The following is a 19,185-nucleotide window of genomic DNA, read 5'->3' as shown; positions in this document are numbered from 1 at the left end:
TTTATTCACCCTCAGGTTGTTCCAAACCTGTATAAATTTCTTTGTTCTGCTGTACACAAAGGAATATATTTGGAAGAATTTTGTAACCAAGCAGATCTTACCCCCCATTGACAACCATAGTATTTTTTTCCCTAATATGGCTGTCAATGGGGGCTGTCTGCTTGGTTACAAATTCTTCCAAATATTTTCCTTTGTGTACAGCAAAACAAAGAAATGTATACAGGTTTGAAACAACTATTTTTTCATTTTTGAGTGAACTATCCCTTTAATGTTTATTTTTAATCCACTTATTTTGACACACAAAATTAGAGTGCGACGTTGCTAAATTCCCTGTTACTGTTACACTGAACGCAAATACATCAGAACACATTATATCACATATTTCAGATAATATAATGCAGGAGGTTTATGTTCAGAAACACTGTATCTTGATTGCATAGTTTCTCTTTTGTAGCTGCTATGTTTAGGTCATCCCAGCCTTACATGTTATAATAGAATATCTGTATTCAAACCTATTACATGGTATTTTCCTAGGGAGTTGACAATGAGATGATGTCTTGTAAGAGAAGATCCAGTTTTAGTGTTACAACATAAAACAAAAAGTCTATAAACTAAATGTTTTGTGATCCCCAAAATAGAGAACATAATTTTTTGTTAGATGTATCAGTTATAAAAAGCATATACACCCATACACCTTGTTTTTGCTCTACCCTTTGCCTTGTACGATGAAGATGAATGATGTGTGTATACTAAGTATAGAAAAGTTGTGTTTCCTGTCATGACGGCTACATCTTAAAGAGGTATTACCAGAGGCTGTGTTCACCGTAGCGTATCCAGATGAACTCCGAAATCTCTTGTTTGGTTTGGGCTCATGCTATTGGTCAGTCAGCCATTTAGTATGTTGCTCATGAGAATGGATGTTTTGCGCAATGGGTCAGCCAACCCAAAGAGCACAAAACGTAGCAGCAATGTTTTAGCTGAGAGATTTGAGCTGTTCTGATCTTTACCTCTCAAAACAGTTTCTTTACAAGGAGCAGTATAAGTATGCCTTTATAGAATCTTACATTGACTATGGATCTGAAATATAAATTAGGGACAGACGATTAAGTTTTGGACCATGTGTTGACAGTCATACCTCCCAGTCCCCTGAAGTTTTTTTAATTTATTTTAGTTTTTTTTATCCATTCCTATCTTTGACAATGCTATGTATATGATAGCATGCTGTACATATTTATTTAGCTTTTAAATGAAATGTATCAAATGTATCGCATTTACCTCCATACAGTATAAGAGTAGCATTTACATAAAAATAATAGATTCAGTCGTATTTACCGATTTGAAGGATCACAGTCGACTATGAGCATGTAGTTTTCGCATTGACATGATGCCCTGAAGAACTTTGTCAACATACATATATACTGCAGATAAACAAGATTTTTAGGGTTTGTAGTGTACTCTCTTTTTCTCTCTTTCACTCTCAATGGAACCACGTCTTTCCGAGCATCATTTTGAATAAACATCTTTCATCCATCCAAATATTCCAAATTTAAAAAAGAGAAACTCAATATAGACTAAGTGTACCTACTGTAATTGCTTCAATATTTCTGTTGATTTGCTCTGTATATAAACCCAACTGTGGTCTAGTACACAGCTGTAACCACTTTATACCATAATGAATGGGCTGTAGTGTACTCAGTGCTCAAGTTCTTTGAGTGTTGGACCTGTGTCTTCTAATGTCTGTGGACACTTAACACTTTGTCGGGTGTGAAATAAATGTGAAATATGCTCAACGTTGCAAGAGTTTGGACTTCTTATTTGTTTAGATGCAGAGTAAACTTTTATGAAGCATCAAACTTAAAGGGGACACTTTAACAAGATGTAATGTAAGTCTCTGGTGTCCCCAGAATGTGTCTGTGAAGTTTCAGCTCAAAAAAATACCCCACAGATAATTTATTATAGCTTGTCAAATTTGCCCCTATTTGGGTGTGAGCAAAAACACGCTCGTTTTTGTGTGTGTCCCTTTAAATGCAAATGAGCTGCTGCTCCAGCTGCTTTCCAGAAGAGGGCGGAGCTTTAACAGCTCACACTTCGGTTGCTCAACAACAACAAAGTTGGAGAATCTCATGCAGCCAAAATGACGACTGTCAGTAACTGTTTATCCTTATATTGTTCAAACCAGAGATATACTTTAATGGAATATTTTTTCCTATTTCCCACCCTCTTGTGAAATGACATGGTGCTCCAATTTAAGGTTCATCATGGGTCATCTCTTAATGCTCTAGCAACTTAGGCTGCATCCGAAAGCTTAATTCCTTTGCTGCCTTATCAGGCAATGACTTTCCAGGCATTTACCTCCACAATGCTGATTTCAAAGAGACTTCTGAGGAAGTGTAATGGTTAATGATCTACAACAAAATAGAGTGAGCTTTGGTGAAAACTAAGTAAATATGCTTATTACTTATTAATAATTACTTCAATAGTTATTTCTCGCTAAAAGACATCAAAAGTGTTTAAAAACGTACAAACCGATTCCAAAAAAGTTGGGACACTGTATAAATTGTGAATAAAAAAGGAATGCAATAATTTACAAATCTCATAAACTTATATTTTATTCACAATAGAATATAGATAACATCAAATGTTGAAAGTGAGACATTTTGAAATGTCATGCCAAATATTGGCTCATTTTGGATTTCATGAGAGCTACACGTTCCAAAAAAATTGGGACAGGTAGCAATAAGAGGCCGGAAAAGTTAAATGTACATATAAGGAACAGCTGGAGGACCAATTTGCAACTTATTAGGTCAATTTGCCACTCTGAGAGGCTCTTTTTATACCCAATCATGTTGCCGTGTCTCTCAGAAGTCAAGACGGGCAGAGGATCATCAATTCCCCCAATGCTGCAGTGAAAAATAGTGGAGCAATATCAGAAAGGAGTTTCTCAGAGAAAAATTGCATAGAGTTTGAAGTTATCATCATCTACAGTGTATAATATCATCCAAAGATACAGAGAATCTGGAACAATCTCTGTGCGTAAGGGTCAAGGCCGGAAAACCATACTGGATGCCCGTGATCTTCGGGCCCTTAGACGGCACTGCATCACATACAGGAATGCTACTGTAATGGAAATCACAACATGGGATCAGGAATACTTCCAGAAAACATTGTCGGTGAACACAATCCACCGTACAATTCGCCGTTGCCGGCTAAAACTCTATAGGTCAAAAAAAAAGCCATATCTAAACATGATCCAGAAGTGCAGGTGTTTTATATGGGCCAAGGCTCATTTAAAATGGACTATGGCAAAGTGGAAAACTGTTCTGTGGTCAGACGAATAAAAATTTGAAATTCTTTTTTGGAAAACTGGGACGCCATGTCATCCGGACTAAAGAAGACAAGGACAACCCAAGTTGTTCTCAGCGCTCAGTTCAGAAGCCTGCATCTCTGATGGTATGACAACATCATGGCTGTGTAGAAGAAGGATCCGGGTACTGAAATGGCCAGCTTGCAGTCCAGATCTTTCACCCATAGAAAACATTTGACACATCATAAAGAGGAAGATGCGACAAAGAAGACCTAAGAAAGTTGAGCAACTAGAAGCCTGTATTAGGCAAGAATGGGACAACATTCCTATTCCTAAACTTGAGCATCTTGTCTCCTCAATCCCCAGACGTTTGCAGACTGTTATAAAAAGAAGAGGGGATGCCACACAGTGGTAAACATGGCCTTGTCCCAACTTTTTTGAGATGTGTTGATGCCATGAAATTTAAAATCAACTTATTTTTCCCTTAAAATTATATATTTTCTCAGTTTAAACATTTGATATGTCATCTATGTTGTATTCTGAATAAAATATTGAAATTTGAAACTTCCACATCATTGCATTCTGTTTTTATTCACAATTTGTACAGTGTGGGTTTTTTCAAGTTGGGTTTTTTGGAATCGGGTTTGTACATTTACATTATTTTTCAAACTGACCACCAACCGCAACTTTCAGACAGCATCTTTATTTTTATCTTTATCATCTTTAGCTCAGCTGTCGTGAAGTGAAACTCACAGGATTGTGCAATATCATAGGCACTGAATGATACATCTATGCTATCTTCAAAAATTGATCAGATTAAGGTATCTCAGGAGACAGAAAGGGAAGCTAACTTTGGATTTGTATGTGCCTTGGTGCCTTCCTACCTTAGAATGCTTCCCCCAAAGGCAGCATTTTTAAGCTTTTGGAGGCAGCCACTAAATATGTTGTATTAGAGTATATATGCTATGCATTCAGACCTCTTAATTGTGTTTTCTGAGGGGCAATGAGATGATGTCTTGTAAGGGAAGATCTAGCTTTGGCCCATGGGACCTGCTTTTAGCATCTCTGATCTAAATGATAGCAATGCAAAATATGATCATTCTTGCATCATTTTCGGACAAAATATGCATTTTAATAGGGTAAAATGAGGTAAGACCCACCACATTTGTGAGATTTTAAACATTTTTGAGGTTGACATTGTATTTTGCTGAATGTCAACGTTTTTTTTTGTGTGTGTGTCTAATTGTTAATTAGGTTTTTGTGGACAAATTAATAATATTTTTTTGAATTGCTGTATTTTTTTTTTTTTTTTTTTTTTGTGAAAAGCTAAGACTCTTGGGTAAAATGCACCCCTCACCCTAGAACTGGCACAGAAATCTTAATCTAATAAAAGATTTCTTAAAAAAATCTAAAAAAAATTAATTGAATACTTAATGTATTTAATGGGGTTATTATTCAATAGTTCCATAGGATGATGTACATTTCAGGCTATTAATTAAAACTTATAGCTAACTGAGTGAAATCATTCAATTTAAATTCAAAGTGTTGCTATTATGACATGTCTTCAAAAAAAAAAAAAAATATATAGGTGATTAAATACGCATATAATTAATAGAATAACTTACATTTTCAGATTAATCTCTTTTGGATTCTGCTTTGCTATTCATTGATTATTCAATTATTCAGCTATAACTAAATTGTCAAAACAATTTTCAAATAGAATTGTTGATTTAGTATTTTACATTAATAACACTTTAAAAAATATCTAATTATTAATACGAATTATTACAAAAGGGCTTTTTACCCCAGTGGGTAAGTACCCCTCTTAGAATCATTTTACATTTTTTGTTATGCAATTATGCAAATATTTCTATTTATTTCCCTTAATAATGATACAACATCATCCTGCACATGCTAAACTTATGTCTAAATACGTTACCATTCAGTGCACATTGTTATTAAAGGGATAGTTCACCCAGAAATAAAAACTTGATGTTTATCTGCTTACCCCCAGTGCATCCAAGATGTAGGTGACTTTTTTTCTTCAGTAGAACACAAAAGATGATTTTTAACTCCAACCGTTGCAGTCTATCAGTCAAATAATGCGAGTGAATGGGAACTCGAACAATAAGAGTCGAAAAAACTTGCATAGACAAATCCAAATTAAACCCTGTGGCTCGTGACGACACATTGATGTCCTAAGACACGAAACGATCGGTTTGTGTGAGAAACCAGACAGTATTTATATCATTTTTTACCTCTAATATGTCCAACTGGATTCAGCATTCGCTTAGTGAGGTCTGATCGCGCTCTGACAACGGCAGTGATGTCTAGCACTCATTGAAGTATACAGTATGCACGAGACATCACTGCCGCTATCAGAGCGCGATCAGACCTCACTAAGCGAATCAATGTGTCGTCCCGAGCCGCAGGGTTTAATTTGGATTTGTCTATGCAAGTTTTTTCGACTCTTATTGTTCGAGTTCCCATTCACTCCCATTATATGACTGACAGACGGCAATGGTTGGAGTTAAAAATCATCATTTGTGTTCCACTGAAGAAAAAAAGTCACCTACATCTTGGATGCGCTGGGGGTAAGCAGATAAACATCAAATTTTCATTTCTGGGTGAACTATCCCTTTAAGCGGAGCATTTGTTATTGTATCTGGGAATATAAGCAGATGTATATTTTCACATGAGGGCTCTCATTACATTTCTGGCTCAGTGCTATCCACCCCCTTCATCTCTCCCATGGACATCTGTCAGCAAGCTCAGGTATCATTTTAGAGAGGGAGCGAGAGAGATAGCTGGGCACAACCCAAGGACCCCTGCCACTTTTGTTTCGACTGGCCGAGGTCTAGCATGGGTCTCCACAGGGCCATTCAGGCAGCTCGTGAGGGGGATGTGGAGGCTCTGAGGGCCCTGCATGTGTCAGGATGCCTCAGTCCAGCCATCACAGACACCCAGGGAGCTTCACCCGTCCACCACGCCGCCCGCTGTGGGCAACTGGGCTGCCTGGAGTTTCTGGTAAACGAAGCTTGTTTCCCCTGCCACACCCGTACGAGAAATGGAGCTACGGCCGCCCATGATGCTGCTGCCACTGGGCATGTGCGGGAGTTGCAGTGGCTGCTGAGACAGGAGAAGTGTGGGATTGAGGTGAGTGCCATGATAAATTGAGAGAAAAATTACATTTGACAACGGGATTGATGGCGTTCTTGAGGATGGGCTGCTGTGTCAGTTTCCTTTACTGTCACTTACACAGGTCATTGATGATGGATGTACAATGTGAGCAAAGAAGCATCTCTTTTATTAATATCAGTGATGGTATAATGGTGTATCAGTGTATTGAAAGGTCATTGTGATGTACTACTTACTATGCTCATAATTCAGACCTCTTCAAACTGGGTATTGGATGCTGACGTTTGTATGTGCTTTGGCCTACAGGATCGTGATGGCGAGGGGGCGACGGCCCTGCACCTGGCTGCCAGGTTTGGCCATGCGGAGGCAGTACAGTGGCTGTTGTTTGAGGGAGGCACCACAGAGGCAGAGACCGATTGTGGGGCTCGACCTGTCCATTACGCAGCAGCCAGCGGAGATCTCACCTCCCTCAAACTGCTCATGTCTAGCTCCCCACGGTGAGACTGTTACGCCATCCCTGACTGGCTAAAAGCTTTCACTTTAATTCACCTTTCAGTAAAGTATGTATACTTTTAGTTTGTCAAGTTAGAAGCTTCTTGTAATTTAAAGTAAACTACAGGCAGACTGCTCTTTTGATAAATGTAGTTGGCTACAAACTACCAACAAAAGTTGTTTCGACTACATTGAAGCAATTCTGTCATTGTCTGCTCACCTTCACGTCATTCCAGACTTTCCTTTCTTTTCCAGATACAAAAGAAGATATTTTGAAAATTGTGATGTTTTTTTTTTTTTGTGTGTGTGTTCTCATGGAAGTCAATGGTAACCAAAAAATGAAACGATTCACTAGAATGAATCAGTCTTTCATATGTTATATATGAGAAAAAGCAATTTATTATGAATTGATTCATTAAAATCAATAAGGCTTTTGAATGCTATATATTAGAGAGAACCAGTTTATTTGATTGAATCAGTCATTTTAATGCCACATATATGAGAAGCCTATGCCATACTTTGGTAAATCATAATTATGGCATAGAAAGTCATAATTATGTGATAAAATGATGATAATATAATGAAAATAATGACAAACCTAGTCAATTATGAGAGAGTCAAAATTAAGACATAAAAACAATTATGACTTGAAATTATAAAATTCAAAAAATCATAACTGACTTAATATTTCAAAATTTAGATTTATCTCATAATTGATGTATCTCATAATTTTGACTTTATATTTCATATTTATTACTTAGTTTATCATAATAATGACCTTTTATGTCATACTTATAGCTGTCATAATTAAGATTTACCAAAGCCTGATTTTTTTTTTTTTATTATGTGGCGGAAATAGACTTCCATACAAAAAGGACCATTTCATAGATGTCGTTATTGAAAAAAGGAACTCGTAACCAGAAAAGATACATTATTTTTTGAACAGCTGAGCTACAGTCACTTGGTCACTATAAAAATATAGTTTAGTTAGCATCGCTACTGTTAGACGCTCCCAGTGCTACACGTGACTGTTGTGTGTGTTTGTGTGGGCAAAACCATGGGTCATCATGCTTACACAAATACACATAAAGGTACCAGTTTAGAGTCATGTTGCCATTTCTTGGGAGCTGTTGCTCATCAGGGAGGCTGGGAAAAGGTCATCTGACACATGTCAAACCCACCATCTGGGCTCTGTCCTCTATAATACATGAGGAGCCTCTTACCTGCCACATGACGCCACCTGTGTGTTTACTGTACATCTGCATAACTACCAACTTCTACTTAAAGGGTTAGTTCACCCTAAAATAAAAATTCTGTCATATATTACTCACCCTCATGTCGTTCCACACCTGTAAGACCTTCGTTAATCTTCGGAACACAAATTAAGATATTTTAGTTAAAATCCGAAGGCTCAGTGAGGCCTTCATAGCCAGCAATGACACTTCCTCTCTCAAGATCCATAAAGGTACTAAAAACATATTTAAATCGGTTCATGAGAGCACAGTGGTTCAATATTAATATTATAAAGCGACGAGAATATTTTTGGTGCGCCCAAAAAACAACAACAAAAAAACGACTTATTTAGTGATGACCGATTTCAAAACATTGCTTCATGAAGCATCGGAGCACAAATGAATCAGTGTATCGAATCATGATTCAGATCGCGTGTCTAACTGCCAACGGCTGAAATCACGTGACTTTGGCGCTCCGAACAGCAGATTAGATAAACCGATTCATTTATGATCTGATGCTTCCTGAAGCATTGTTTTGAAATCGGCCATCACTAAATAAGTCGTTATTTTGTTTGTTTTTTGTCTTTCACATACTGTATGCGCAGTGCTGTGATGCGTATATTTACGTTCTACGTTTTACGAAGTTGCATAGTTCGGTCAGTTTAGGAGACTTAATATTTGCTAAAATAGCTCTTCGGACATATATGTCAGCATTTTTTCAGCAAAAACGATATTTATACTCTTTCTAAACACAGCAACTGGGCACAGTTTTGTTTGGAATACATGCAATACACATGTAAACAGATATGTAAATTGGATTGTAAAGTTTAGGGTTTATATAATCAGAATTTTAAAAATCGGATCGGATTCATTCCAAATGATGAACATGAGTGCATGTAAACATACCTGACACTTCACTAAAGTGACTGAAATGAGCTATGATCATATTAAGGCTATAGGTGCAAAGTCTAAAATGTATTATTTGTGCAGATGTGTGGACTGCCAGACAGGTACTGGGGCCACACCATTGTATCTAGCCTGTCAGGAGGGGCATCTGCATGTGGTTGAATACCTGGTGAAGGACTGTGGTGCAAATGTCCATGTGCGGGCCAAAGATGGCATGAGTGTATTGCATGCAGCTGCTCACATGGGACACCACGCCTTGGTGGTCTGGCTGGTGAGTTACAGCTTCTTCAGTCACTTTGTCATGATTTCACTCAGCTGTTACTGAATGTATTTGAGTTATCACTGACTCTGTCACTGATATGGTTCTTTAGGCCTCCTTCACAGATCTGGATCTGTCCTCTCAGGACAGAGATGGAGCCACAGCACTGCACTTCGCCGCTAGCGAGGGCCACCATCGCATCGTGGAGCGTCTCTTACTTATGGGAGCAAAAGTCCTGAAAGACCTCTGGGGTGGGAGCCCCCTGCATGATGCAGCGGAGAATGGAGAACTGGAGGTGTCCGTTACTGTTCCTTCAGTTCCAATCACAAATCCTTATCATGACCACTCTGAGAATTATACAGTTTAAGTAGTGTTTGAAATGCTTTATCAGAGGTTTTGAATGACAGCAGTAATCTCTCTTTCCTTCAGTGCTGCCGAGTGCTGCTGAATAATCACATCAGTCCACTGGAGAGAGATTTGGATGGGTTTACTGCAGTGGACCTGGCAGAATACAATGGTTATCATGATTGTGCCAACTTCCTCCGTGATGCTGATGCTCATGTAAGATAATTAGTACTTTCCTCAACACAACTTCTTTAACTGCAAGCATTTTTTTAATTAGATAAGATGTTTTCACATTGTTAATTCTGTCCATTTTCATACAGTTTCTTCCATATACACTAATGTTCAAATAATTGGGGGGGCAGTAAAATTTTATTTTTATTTCATTTGAAAGAAATTAATACATTTATTCAGCAAGGACACATTCAATTATAACAGTATATACATTTATTAGATTTCTTTTTTAGATAAATGCTGTTTTTTTTAAACTTTCTATAAATCAAAGAATCCTGAAAAATGTATCACAAAAAATATCACGCAGCACAACAGTTTTCAACATTGAAGATAAAAAGAAATGTTTCTTGAGCAGAAAATCAGCATATTAGAATGATTTCTGAAGGATCATATGAGTAATGATGCTGAAAATTCAGGGATAATTTACATTTGTAAAATATATTAAAATAGAAAAGAGTTATTTTAAATTGTGATAATATTTCACAATATCACTGCTGATCAAATAAATGCAGCCTTGGTGAGCAAAAGAGAACTGTTGAACTGTAGTTCACTTAAAGGGTTAGTTCACCCAAAAATGAAAATTCTGTCATTTATTACTTACCCTCATGCCGTTCCACACCCGTAAATCTTTAATCTTCGGAACACAAATTAAGATATTTTAGTTGAAATCCGATGGCTCCGTGAGGCCTCCATAGGGAGCAATGACACTTCCTCTCTCAAGATCCATAAAGCTACTAAGAACATATTTAAATCGGTTCATGTAAGTACTGTGTTTCAATGTTAATATTATAAATATATTTGGTGTGCCAAAAAAAAACAAAATAATGACTTATTTAGTGATGGCTGATTTCAAAACACTGCTTCATGAAGCATCGGAGCACAAATAAATCAGTGTAGCGAATCATGATTCAGATCGCGTGTCAAACTGCCAATGGCTGAAATCACGTGACTTTGGCGCTCCGAATAGCAGATTCGATACACTGATTCATTTATGCTCCGATGCTTCCTGAAGCAGTGTTTTGAATTCGGCCATCACTAAATAATTTGCTTTTTTTTTTTTTTTTGGCACACCAAAAATGTTATCGTCGCTTTATAATATTAATATTGAACCACTGTGCTCACATGAACCGATTTAAATATGTTTTTAGTACCTTTATGGATCTTGAGAGAGTAAGTGTCATTGCTCCCTATGAAGGCCTCACGGAGCCATTGGATTTCAACTAAAATATCTTAATTTGTGTTCCGAAGATGAACGAAGGTCTTACGGGTGTGAAACGACATGAGGGTAAGTAATAAATGATAAATAATAAATTTAAAGTCAGATTACACACTTAGGTAAACAAGTTTCCTACATTTAATTATAATACTTAAGTATAGCAATTAAGTACATTTATTCAAGTACTTCACACCCATTAATATTGCAAACACTGACAGCTGATGGTCTGGGTTTTGGTAAGGCTCCACCTTGTAATAACAATCTGTTACTGCCACCTACAGACAAACACTGCACATCTCTAGCATGAATACATTGAGCTAATGAAACAGCTCATATTGGCTGAGTCATGCTACAAAACAGAGGACAAGGAACACATATTAAAGTGAATTTATTAAACCCCACATTGTGGCCAACTGATTCCATTATTTATCAGATATGGGACAAGATATTCTTCACAGGAACATCCTATTCATAAGACTGAACAGATACCTTTAATCCTTTAATAACAGAGGCATCAATTATTTGATTATAATTTGATCCACGTCTGCTAAGAGTAAAAGTGTTGACAGGTGTATTTATACTCTTGGAGAATGTTGTCATTGGACAATTCAAGGAAAATGTCACTTATGGCATGAAATTTAATTTCCTGGTCCTTTTTGTGCATTTGTAAACTGAATATTTAAAGAGCATAGCTGGATACTTTATGTCATTCAGCTTGAGTGATGGACTAAAGGTCAGAATCCAGTCGAGAGAACGATGAACAAGACTTCTGATAGGATCATAAATATATATTTCAGCTCCGCCTCCTTTGCGAAAGGGCATCAGATATGTCATTTGTTCATAAATGAAGTGGAAACTATGCAAGCGTCATCCTTTCTTTTGATAGCATAACTACGATGGCATATTAAAACATTATGGCCTGACACAAGCTAATTAGCAAGACACTTAGTACTGTCTGGTTGGCGCATGAAGGACCTATCAGCTATCACTCACGCCCCTCTCAGCACGAGCTCCAGAGCCCCAGGGGTGAGGACGATATAAGATCCTCCGTCTCAGGTGTCAGAGGCTTATAAACGCAGTCAGTTGGTTTGTCAGAGGGCATTTTACTCCTGTGTGTTTGGAGTCGCTCATGCTCGGTCAATCGATCACAAAGCCGACGAGAGAGAGAGAGAGAGATGTGCCGTTCTCACCAGTTTGTGTGCTGATGTTTTGTTTGTTTACGCTGGCATAGCATCAGATCTGACAGCTTGTTCTGTGTGTATGGGTCTCCCCAAAGGAGAGTGTGTGCAGCACAGTGGGGTTCTTGACAATAATTATTGTTTATCAGTTTAATTATTACCACAGAAAGCTAATGAAGAAAAATGCAGACATAATGCAAAATAGACTGGTTAATTCTAATATAGTTCACAACATTCATTCACAATATTGGCACACATATATATATATATATATATATATATATATATATATATATATATATATATATATATATATATATATATATATATATAATATGAAATAAGTTGTCTGAAAATTAAGAGAATGTACAAATTCAAATGTAAAATTGACAAACTTTGGGGAAAAGGGGAAGTCTTACTTGAGTGTAAGTAAAAGTTTTTCCATATTTAATAAAAAATATATAATATAATATTATATATATACTGAACTTAATTATAAACACAACACTTTTGTTTTTGCCCCCATTTTTCATGAGCTGAACTCAAAGATCTAAAACTTTTTCTATGTACACAAAAGGCCTATTTCTCTCAAATATTGTTCACAAATCTGTCTAAATCTGCATAGTCACTGGACATGTTACCCATTGAGCATGTTTGGGATGCTCTGGATCGGCGTATACGACGGCTTGTTCCAGTTCCTGCCAATATCCAACAACTACACACCTGTGCAATAATCATGCTGTCTAATCAGCATCGTGATATGCCACACCTGTTAGGAGAATGGACTATCTCAGCAAAGGAGAAGTGCTCACTAACACAGATTTAGACAGATTTGTGAACAATATTTGAGAGAAATAGGCCTTTTGTGTACATTGAAAAAGTCTTAGATTTTTGAGTTCAGCTCATGAGAAATGAGGGCAAAAACAAAAGTGCTGCATTTATAATTTTGTTCAGTGTAATATAATATAATATAATATAATATAATATAATATAATATAATATAATATAATATAATATAATATAATATAATAGATCCTGCATGAAATGCTTGCAAATTAATAATTTTGGTGTTATTTGTTGCTTAGAATGGTTCCACAATATATAATATAATATAATATAATATAATATAATATAATATAATATAATATAATATAATATAATATAATATAATATAATATAATATAATATAATATAATATAATAGAGCCTGCATGAAGTGCCTTCAAGTGAATAGAGTAGGTGTGATCTGATGCTTAGATAGGATTGCCTGATCTGTTCCTCTTGCATATGTAATCGTCTGTGTAACTGATGTGTGTTGACCTTTTTGCTCCTGGTCGGTTGAGGTGCCTGTGACAGAGGTATTAAGTGAAGCTCTTTTAAATATGTGTGATGGCAAATTAGTTACGGATAGATATTAATGTGAAACCACAGTAGAGATTAGAACTGTCTGTTCTTGTACATGTATCGATTCACCATCAAGACCTGTTCTTTGATTTTTGCTCTTTTGTGGAATTGAAGTAATTCTCTTAACACATTACAAGACATTCAGAACAACAGTGTTTAGTGACTGAAGTTCAGTATAAAGAAAAAAAAGAATAGTGAGAAACACTCACACTTATGTTTTGGTGAATTTAAGAAGCGTGGCAAGGAACGTGTGCTGAGGAACGTGGCAGCTTTTAGACCTTTAAACTGACGGTTCACCTAATCCCACCCTTTAATTATTCATACTTTACTATGAAGACCTCCTGTCTGAGCTCACTGCTTATAGTGTGCTGATCCTTAAGCATTTGGCCACTGGATGGCTGGAGCACTGATGTGATTGTGGCTGCTCTCATTACACTCAGCTGTTATACTTGTGAAGACTTGATGTGTGAAGCTGTTGACTGTAAGTTATTTCAGATTTTATAAACATGATCATTCATCATTCTTTTACTTTTTTAAATATAGTTTATGATGTGAAATCTATTAATTAAATGTGTAGGATTTTATACATTAATAGAAAATAATACTGCTTAAAAAATAATCTTTGAAATATCTTCAAAATTACTATAGCATGTATTGCTTCTTAGTTTGAAGAGTTTTTTAGGTGTTCTCAGTAATGCTTCACTAAAACTGTAAAATCAATATCAGATTAAAAACAACAACAACTGCCTTTGGGAAAATATTGTGCATATCAAAAAAGTTTTCTCTTTATGGTGAGAATCAGAAAAAAAAATGTTAAAAATTGAATGTTGTCAAGAAAGACTATATTTAAGCATGACTAATAACATCCTTTCATTATAGTGTCAAAATGAGGTAAAAGATGGAAACATTTGTTCTGCATTTCTTATTATTATCAGTGTTGAAAAGAGTTATGTTGCTTAATATTTTTGTGGAAACAGTGGTCATTCTTTTCAGGATTTTTTGATGAAAAGAAAGTTCAAAAGAACAGATTTTAAAAAAAAAATATCTTACTGACTCCAACATTTTGGCTTTTTTTTTTTTTGGGCATACAGTGCATTAAAAAGCTTATGTAATAACTTTCAGCTGCTGTAATGTACTGTATGTCACATTATGAACGTTACAAAATAATTTAGCAAGCTTCAAAAGCAAGAAGAGAGTTCACAAGTGTCCATAAGAGAAGTCAATCACTGCAATTGCAGGTATGGGTCATTTGAACCATCCGATCGGATGACTGAACTCTATAGGCAGTTTTCCTTTGTTAACTAAGTGGGAGGTCTAAACAGTGCTATACTAAACAGTTTAAGCTCCTGTTTCACTCACTGGGGGGAGATCAGAATGTACATTGTTCTTCAAGACTGTATTTTGCACCAGTTTGCTATGAAGAAATTAAGCTTAAGTTCAGAAAAACACTGTTCTCTTATTGCTTTACTCCAGCAGTCTGCAGGCATTGTTCTCATAGAGGAGGAAAGGACCTTGTTTAACACAACCAACCCCTACCAGGACATTAACAACCAGTCCTGTGAACCTGGACACAGTGGCCGAATGGAAAATAGCAAGGTGATGATTTTATTTTATTATAAACTGATTTTATTAAGCAAACATGACAAGACACTCGTTCTTAATCGATTCGGCTGTTTTGGTGTTCCTAGCAGCCGGTGAATGAAGTGCCTCCCCAGCCTCGTCCCTCTCCAGCATGTCTGGATACCTCAACCACATCAACGTCCTCCTCACAGGCCAAGAGAGCTGGAGCTGGAACTGGAGCCATTCAACACATGCAAGTGGCCTCTACAGGTGAGAGGGCATGATCCTGCGCATGTGTTCAGCTCAGGCGAGAGTATATGATCTTAAAGGTCCCGTTCTTCGTGATCCCATGTTTCAAACTTTAGTTAGTGTGTAATGTTGGTGTTAGAGTATAAATAAAATCTGTAAAATTTTAAAGCTCAAAGTTCAATGCCAAGCGAGATATTTTATTTAACAGAAGTTGCCTACATCGAACGGCCAGTTTGGACTACATCCCTCTACTTCCTTCTTTAATGACGTCACTAAAACAGTTTTTTGACTAAGCTCCGCCCACAGGAATACACAAAAAAGGGGGCGTGGTCTTGTTGCACTCCCACGGAGAAGAGCAAGGGTTGCGTTTGTAGAGTGTGTTTGTTGCCATGTCGTCGAAACGCTGTTATTTTCATCCCGCAGTCCAATCACCTTTGTTTGGCCTTCCCAGGGACGCTGTGCTTAGAGATCAATGGTTACAATTTATGTTTAACTCGGTTCCCGAAAATTATAATTGTGGTATCCTTACTGCAATAGTTAATGTTGGACTGCAGTGCACATAATGGCCACAAGAGGGGACTGTTTATGTATATGGCTGTTTTCTGTATGAGGTACTCTTCTGAATGAGTGCTAACGTTGTACATTTTCTGTCGCTGCTTGTGGAGATTAAAGAGTTCAGTCTCTTGGGAATTATTGTTTTTTGTGTTCATTCGGCACAACACCACAATAATCCACATGTAAAACTATGTGCAGCAAACGTTATGGTAAGAGGCGTGACCTTTCCGGGCAAGGTGCGCTCTCTATGGCTCTTGGTGCGCTAAGCTGCTGTCGAATCACAACACAGGAACCGCTGGCACAATCAGAACTCGTTACGTATTTCTGCAGGAGGGACTTCATAGAACAAGGAAGTCATCAGCCCGTTTTTATGACAGTGGAAACAGCGGTATACAGATAAGTAAATTATGTGAAAAATACTGTTTTTTTACACTCGAAACATGAACACATGTTATATTGCACACTATAAACACAATCAAAGCTTCAAAAAAACACGAAAAACGGGACCTTTAACAGATCTCTAAAGGTCAACATTCATAAAAAGAAAATATATATCTAAAGTTAACTAGTTTCTCTGTCTTTGGTGTATAGTTGTAACTTCATTTAACATGAGGAAACACCTTGAGGAAGAGGAGACGGTTTTATCTCATAAGTCCATGAAATCGATGAGACAAGCAGGAATCACAGCGGTCTTCACTGGACAAACAGTAAATGTATGTGCTATAGCCTCAACATGAAATCACAATTAAAATTTACTTTCTTATTTTTCAGGTCTTATTGTCCTCAAATTATCAGTGCGTGTTATTCCAAAGAAAACAAGTTTCTTCATAATTTGTCATCAAAGTAGACATAAACATTTTTTCTTTTTCAGCTGATGTCACCAATGAAAGCCTGTTTCCGCAAGAATTCCAAGGGGGAAAGAATTACGATATAAACTTGAAATTGTGACAAATAAATCTGGATGTGGTATAAACTTGCAATTCAAAGATAAATGTCAGAATTGCGGGATAATAACTCAAAATTTTGAGATATAAACTCGGAATTGTGAGAAATATTGTCAGAATTGTCGCAATTAAGTTTTTTTTTTATTTTTTTATTCTGTGGCAGAAGTAGGCTACTTTACAGTATAGGCTTAGATAATGTAGACTTTTAAAAATCTTCAGGTCAGGTTTCAAACCTGAGCTCATAATTATTGTACATTCAGGTCTGAATGTACAAATGTAAAATAGCTTGCAAATGCCACTTTATTTTGACTTGAAGTGAATGTGTTTATTTGTAACTATAGGCAGTATAGTGATATTATAATCACAGGATAATCTGTATGAGTTTGTATGAATCTGTTTCCAGAAAGGAGAGAATGGAATTGTTCCGCTTGCAGAGTTGGAAGCAAATCTTGCTGACATTGATTCTCTGATCCCGACTCACGATGAGAACGGGAGGCCCATTGCTGAATGGAAGAGGCAGGTTATGGTGCGCAAGCTTCAGGCTCGACTGCAGAACGAAGACAACCACTGCAGAAAAGTAAACTGCTCAAACCCCTCCAACATAAAATTTTATTGCAAAAATGTCCTTCCATAACACACTCTATGTCATCCATTATGACAATAACAATTGTTTCATCCTATACAGGACAACAGTGACAAACATATTGAGGTGGATGGTTGGAGGTATTCCCAAGTACACAATGTAATTTTGGGCCCCTTTGGAGAACTGCTTACCGAAGATGACCTGGTCTACTTGGAGGGACAGATTGAAACAATTTCCCTTCAAAAACGTTGCCAGGCCTATGAACTAGAGCTTGCCCGGCTGGCGGAGGAACTTAGGGCCATCCTCCCTGCTCCCATCGTTAATATCACCGTCAACACCCAGTGCCAGCAGCTCCAAAACATGGAGGAATCTCTGCCTCTTCCAGTGTGGTTCAATCGTATCTCAAATATAGTAAAGAGCATGTCACTGCTCCTGACAAACCTCTCCGAAACAAACGGTGAGGATGGGATCTGTAACACGGATTTGGCATCGGTCTTCACATACCAGCCAGAAAGGCAAAGTTCAATCAGAGGAAGAAGGCAGAAGGTGGAGCTGGAGATCCAGCAATCAGGAGTTTCTGTGAGAAATTTAAGGTCCAACTTTGAAGGTCAGATAGCAAACATCTACCCATTTTCAGGCCTTTTAAACAACACATCTGACACAAGGCAGCAAAAACTGTCTACATCAACAAATCGAAATGAGCAGTCCATGGGGACAATCCAAAGCACTGACATAAATCACGTTAATGACAGTGCCATAAAATGCCAACAGGCACTGGGCAAAGATGCAACTAAAGTGATGGAGACCACCTGCTTGCGGAAGGAACGTATCGTTGTCCTCTTTTTGAGCCACTGGAAAAGGTCTGCGTATGCAATATCAGTGCGAGCCAAGATGAAACAAGAGCTTGGCACTCTTACAGGAGAAGGAATAACAACTCCAGTATCCAAGCCAGGAACCAGATCACTGTATCATCTCTACAGGCAAAGAACCGCAATAGACAAGATGATCGGCAACTGGAAACGCGTCGCCTCAGGCGTCCCATCACGACAGATTCGAAGCCTCCAGAGGAAGCGTGTGACCTACTCGCCTGAGCAGTTCCTTCCTCGTGTGGACGGCGCTCCTGTTGCTTATGACAGCCTGACCCTTGACCTGTTCATGCTTGGGTATTTTCACATTCTCGAGCAGGACCTCCCAGCTGAGGAACGCAAGATGAGGCACCTGTTATGCTTTGAGGTGTTCGACCACATAGGAAACTTTCCCTGGGAGACAGTCCGAGACTTCCACAGGGCCGTCCTCAAGGACATTGAGGCTGGGACACGCGAGTGGAAAGATGGTTTTGAGGACATCAAAATGCAGTACTTTGGGAAAAGAGAAAATGGAGTTTCCAAGGAGTCTGTGAAGGATTCTTGTGCCGAGGTTAAAGCTGTGCCGCAAGTTATCGTCGAGAATACCATACCAATTGATGGAGGACATCTCAGCAGAGATGGAAGCAATGATTTCTCAATGTTTAGTAACGATGAAATTTGTAAATATATTGATCGTAGTTTCACCTTCTGGAAGGAGAAAGAAGCAGAGTTGTTTGATTTTTGA

At 37.6% G+C, this 19,185-nt stretch overlaps 1 protein-coding gene across 1 annotated transcript; it reads left to right on the top strand.

The window, feature by feature from the left end:
- Window positions 1–6,166: 6,166 nt before the first annotated feature.
- On the top strand, window positions 6,167–19,185 carry espnlb (espin like b). Its single transcript, XM_067363775.1, has 10 exons — window positions 6,167–6,460; window positions 6,749–6,939; window positions 9,157–9,343; window positions 9,444–9,626; window positions 9,761–9,892; window positions 15,178–15,300; window positions 15,396–15,534; window positions 16,660–16,781; window positions 17,416–17,589; window positions 17,698–19,185. Exons 1-10 carry the CDS (start codon window positions 6,167–6,169, stop codon window positions 19,183–19,185), a joined length of 3,033 nt encoding a protein of 1,010 aa, XP_067219876.1.

This window comes from Chanodichthys erythropterus, chromosome 16 (assembly GCF_024489055.1).
Source record: "Chanodichthys erythropterus isolate Z2021 chromosome 16, ASM2448905v1, whole genome shotgun sequence".
NCBI classification, from domain to species: domain Eukaryota; kingdom Metazoa; phylum Chordata; class Actinopteri; order Cypriniformes; family Xenocyprididae; genus Chanodichthys; species Chanodichthys erythropterus.
Note: the sequence above shows the minus strand (reverse complement) of the source record. Positions and strands in the feature narration are given on the sequence as shown.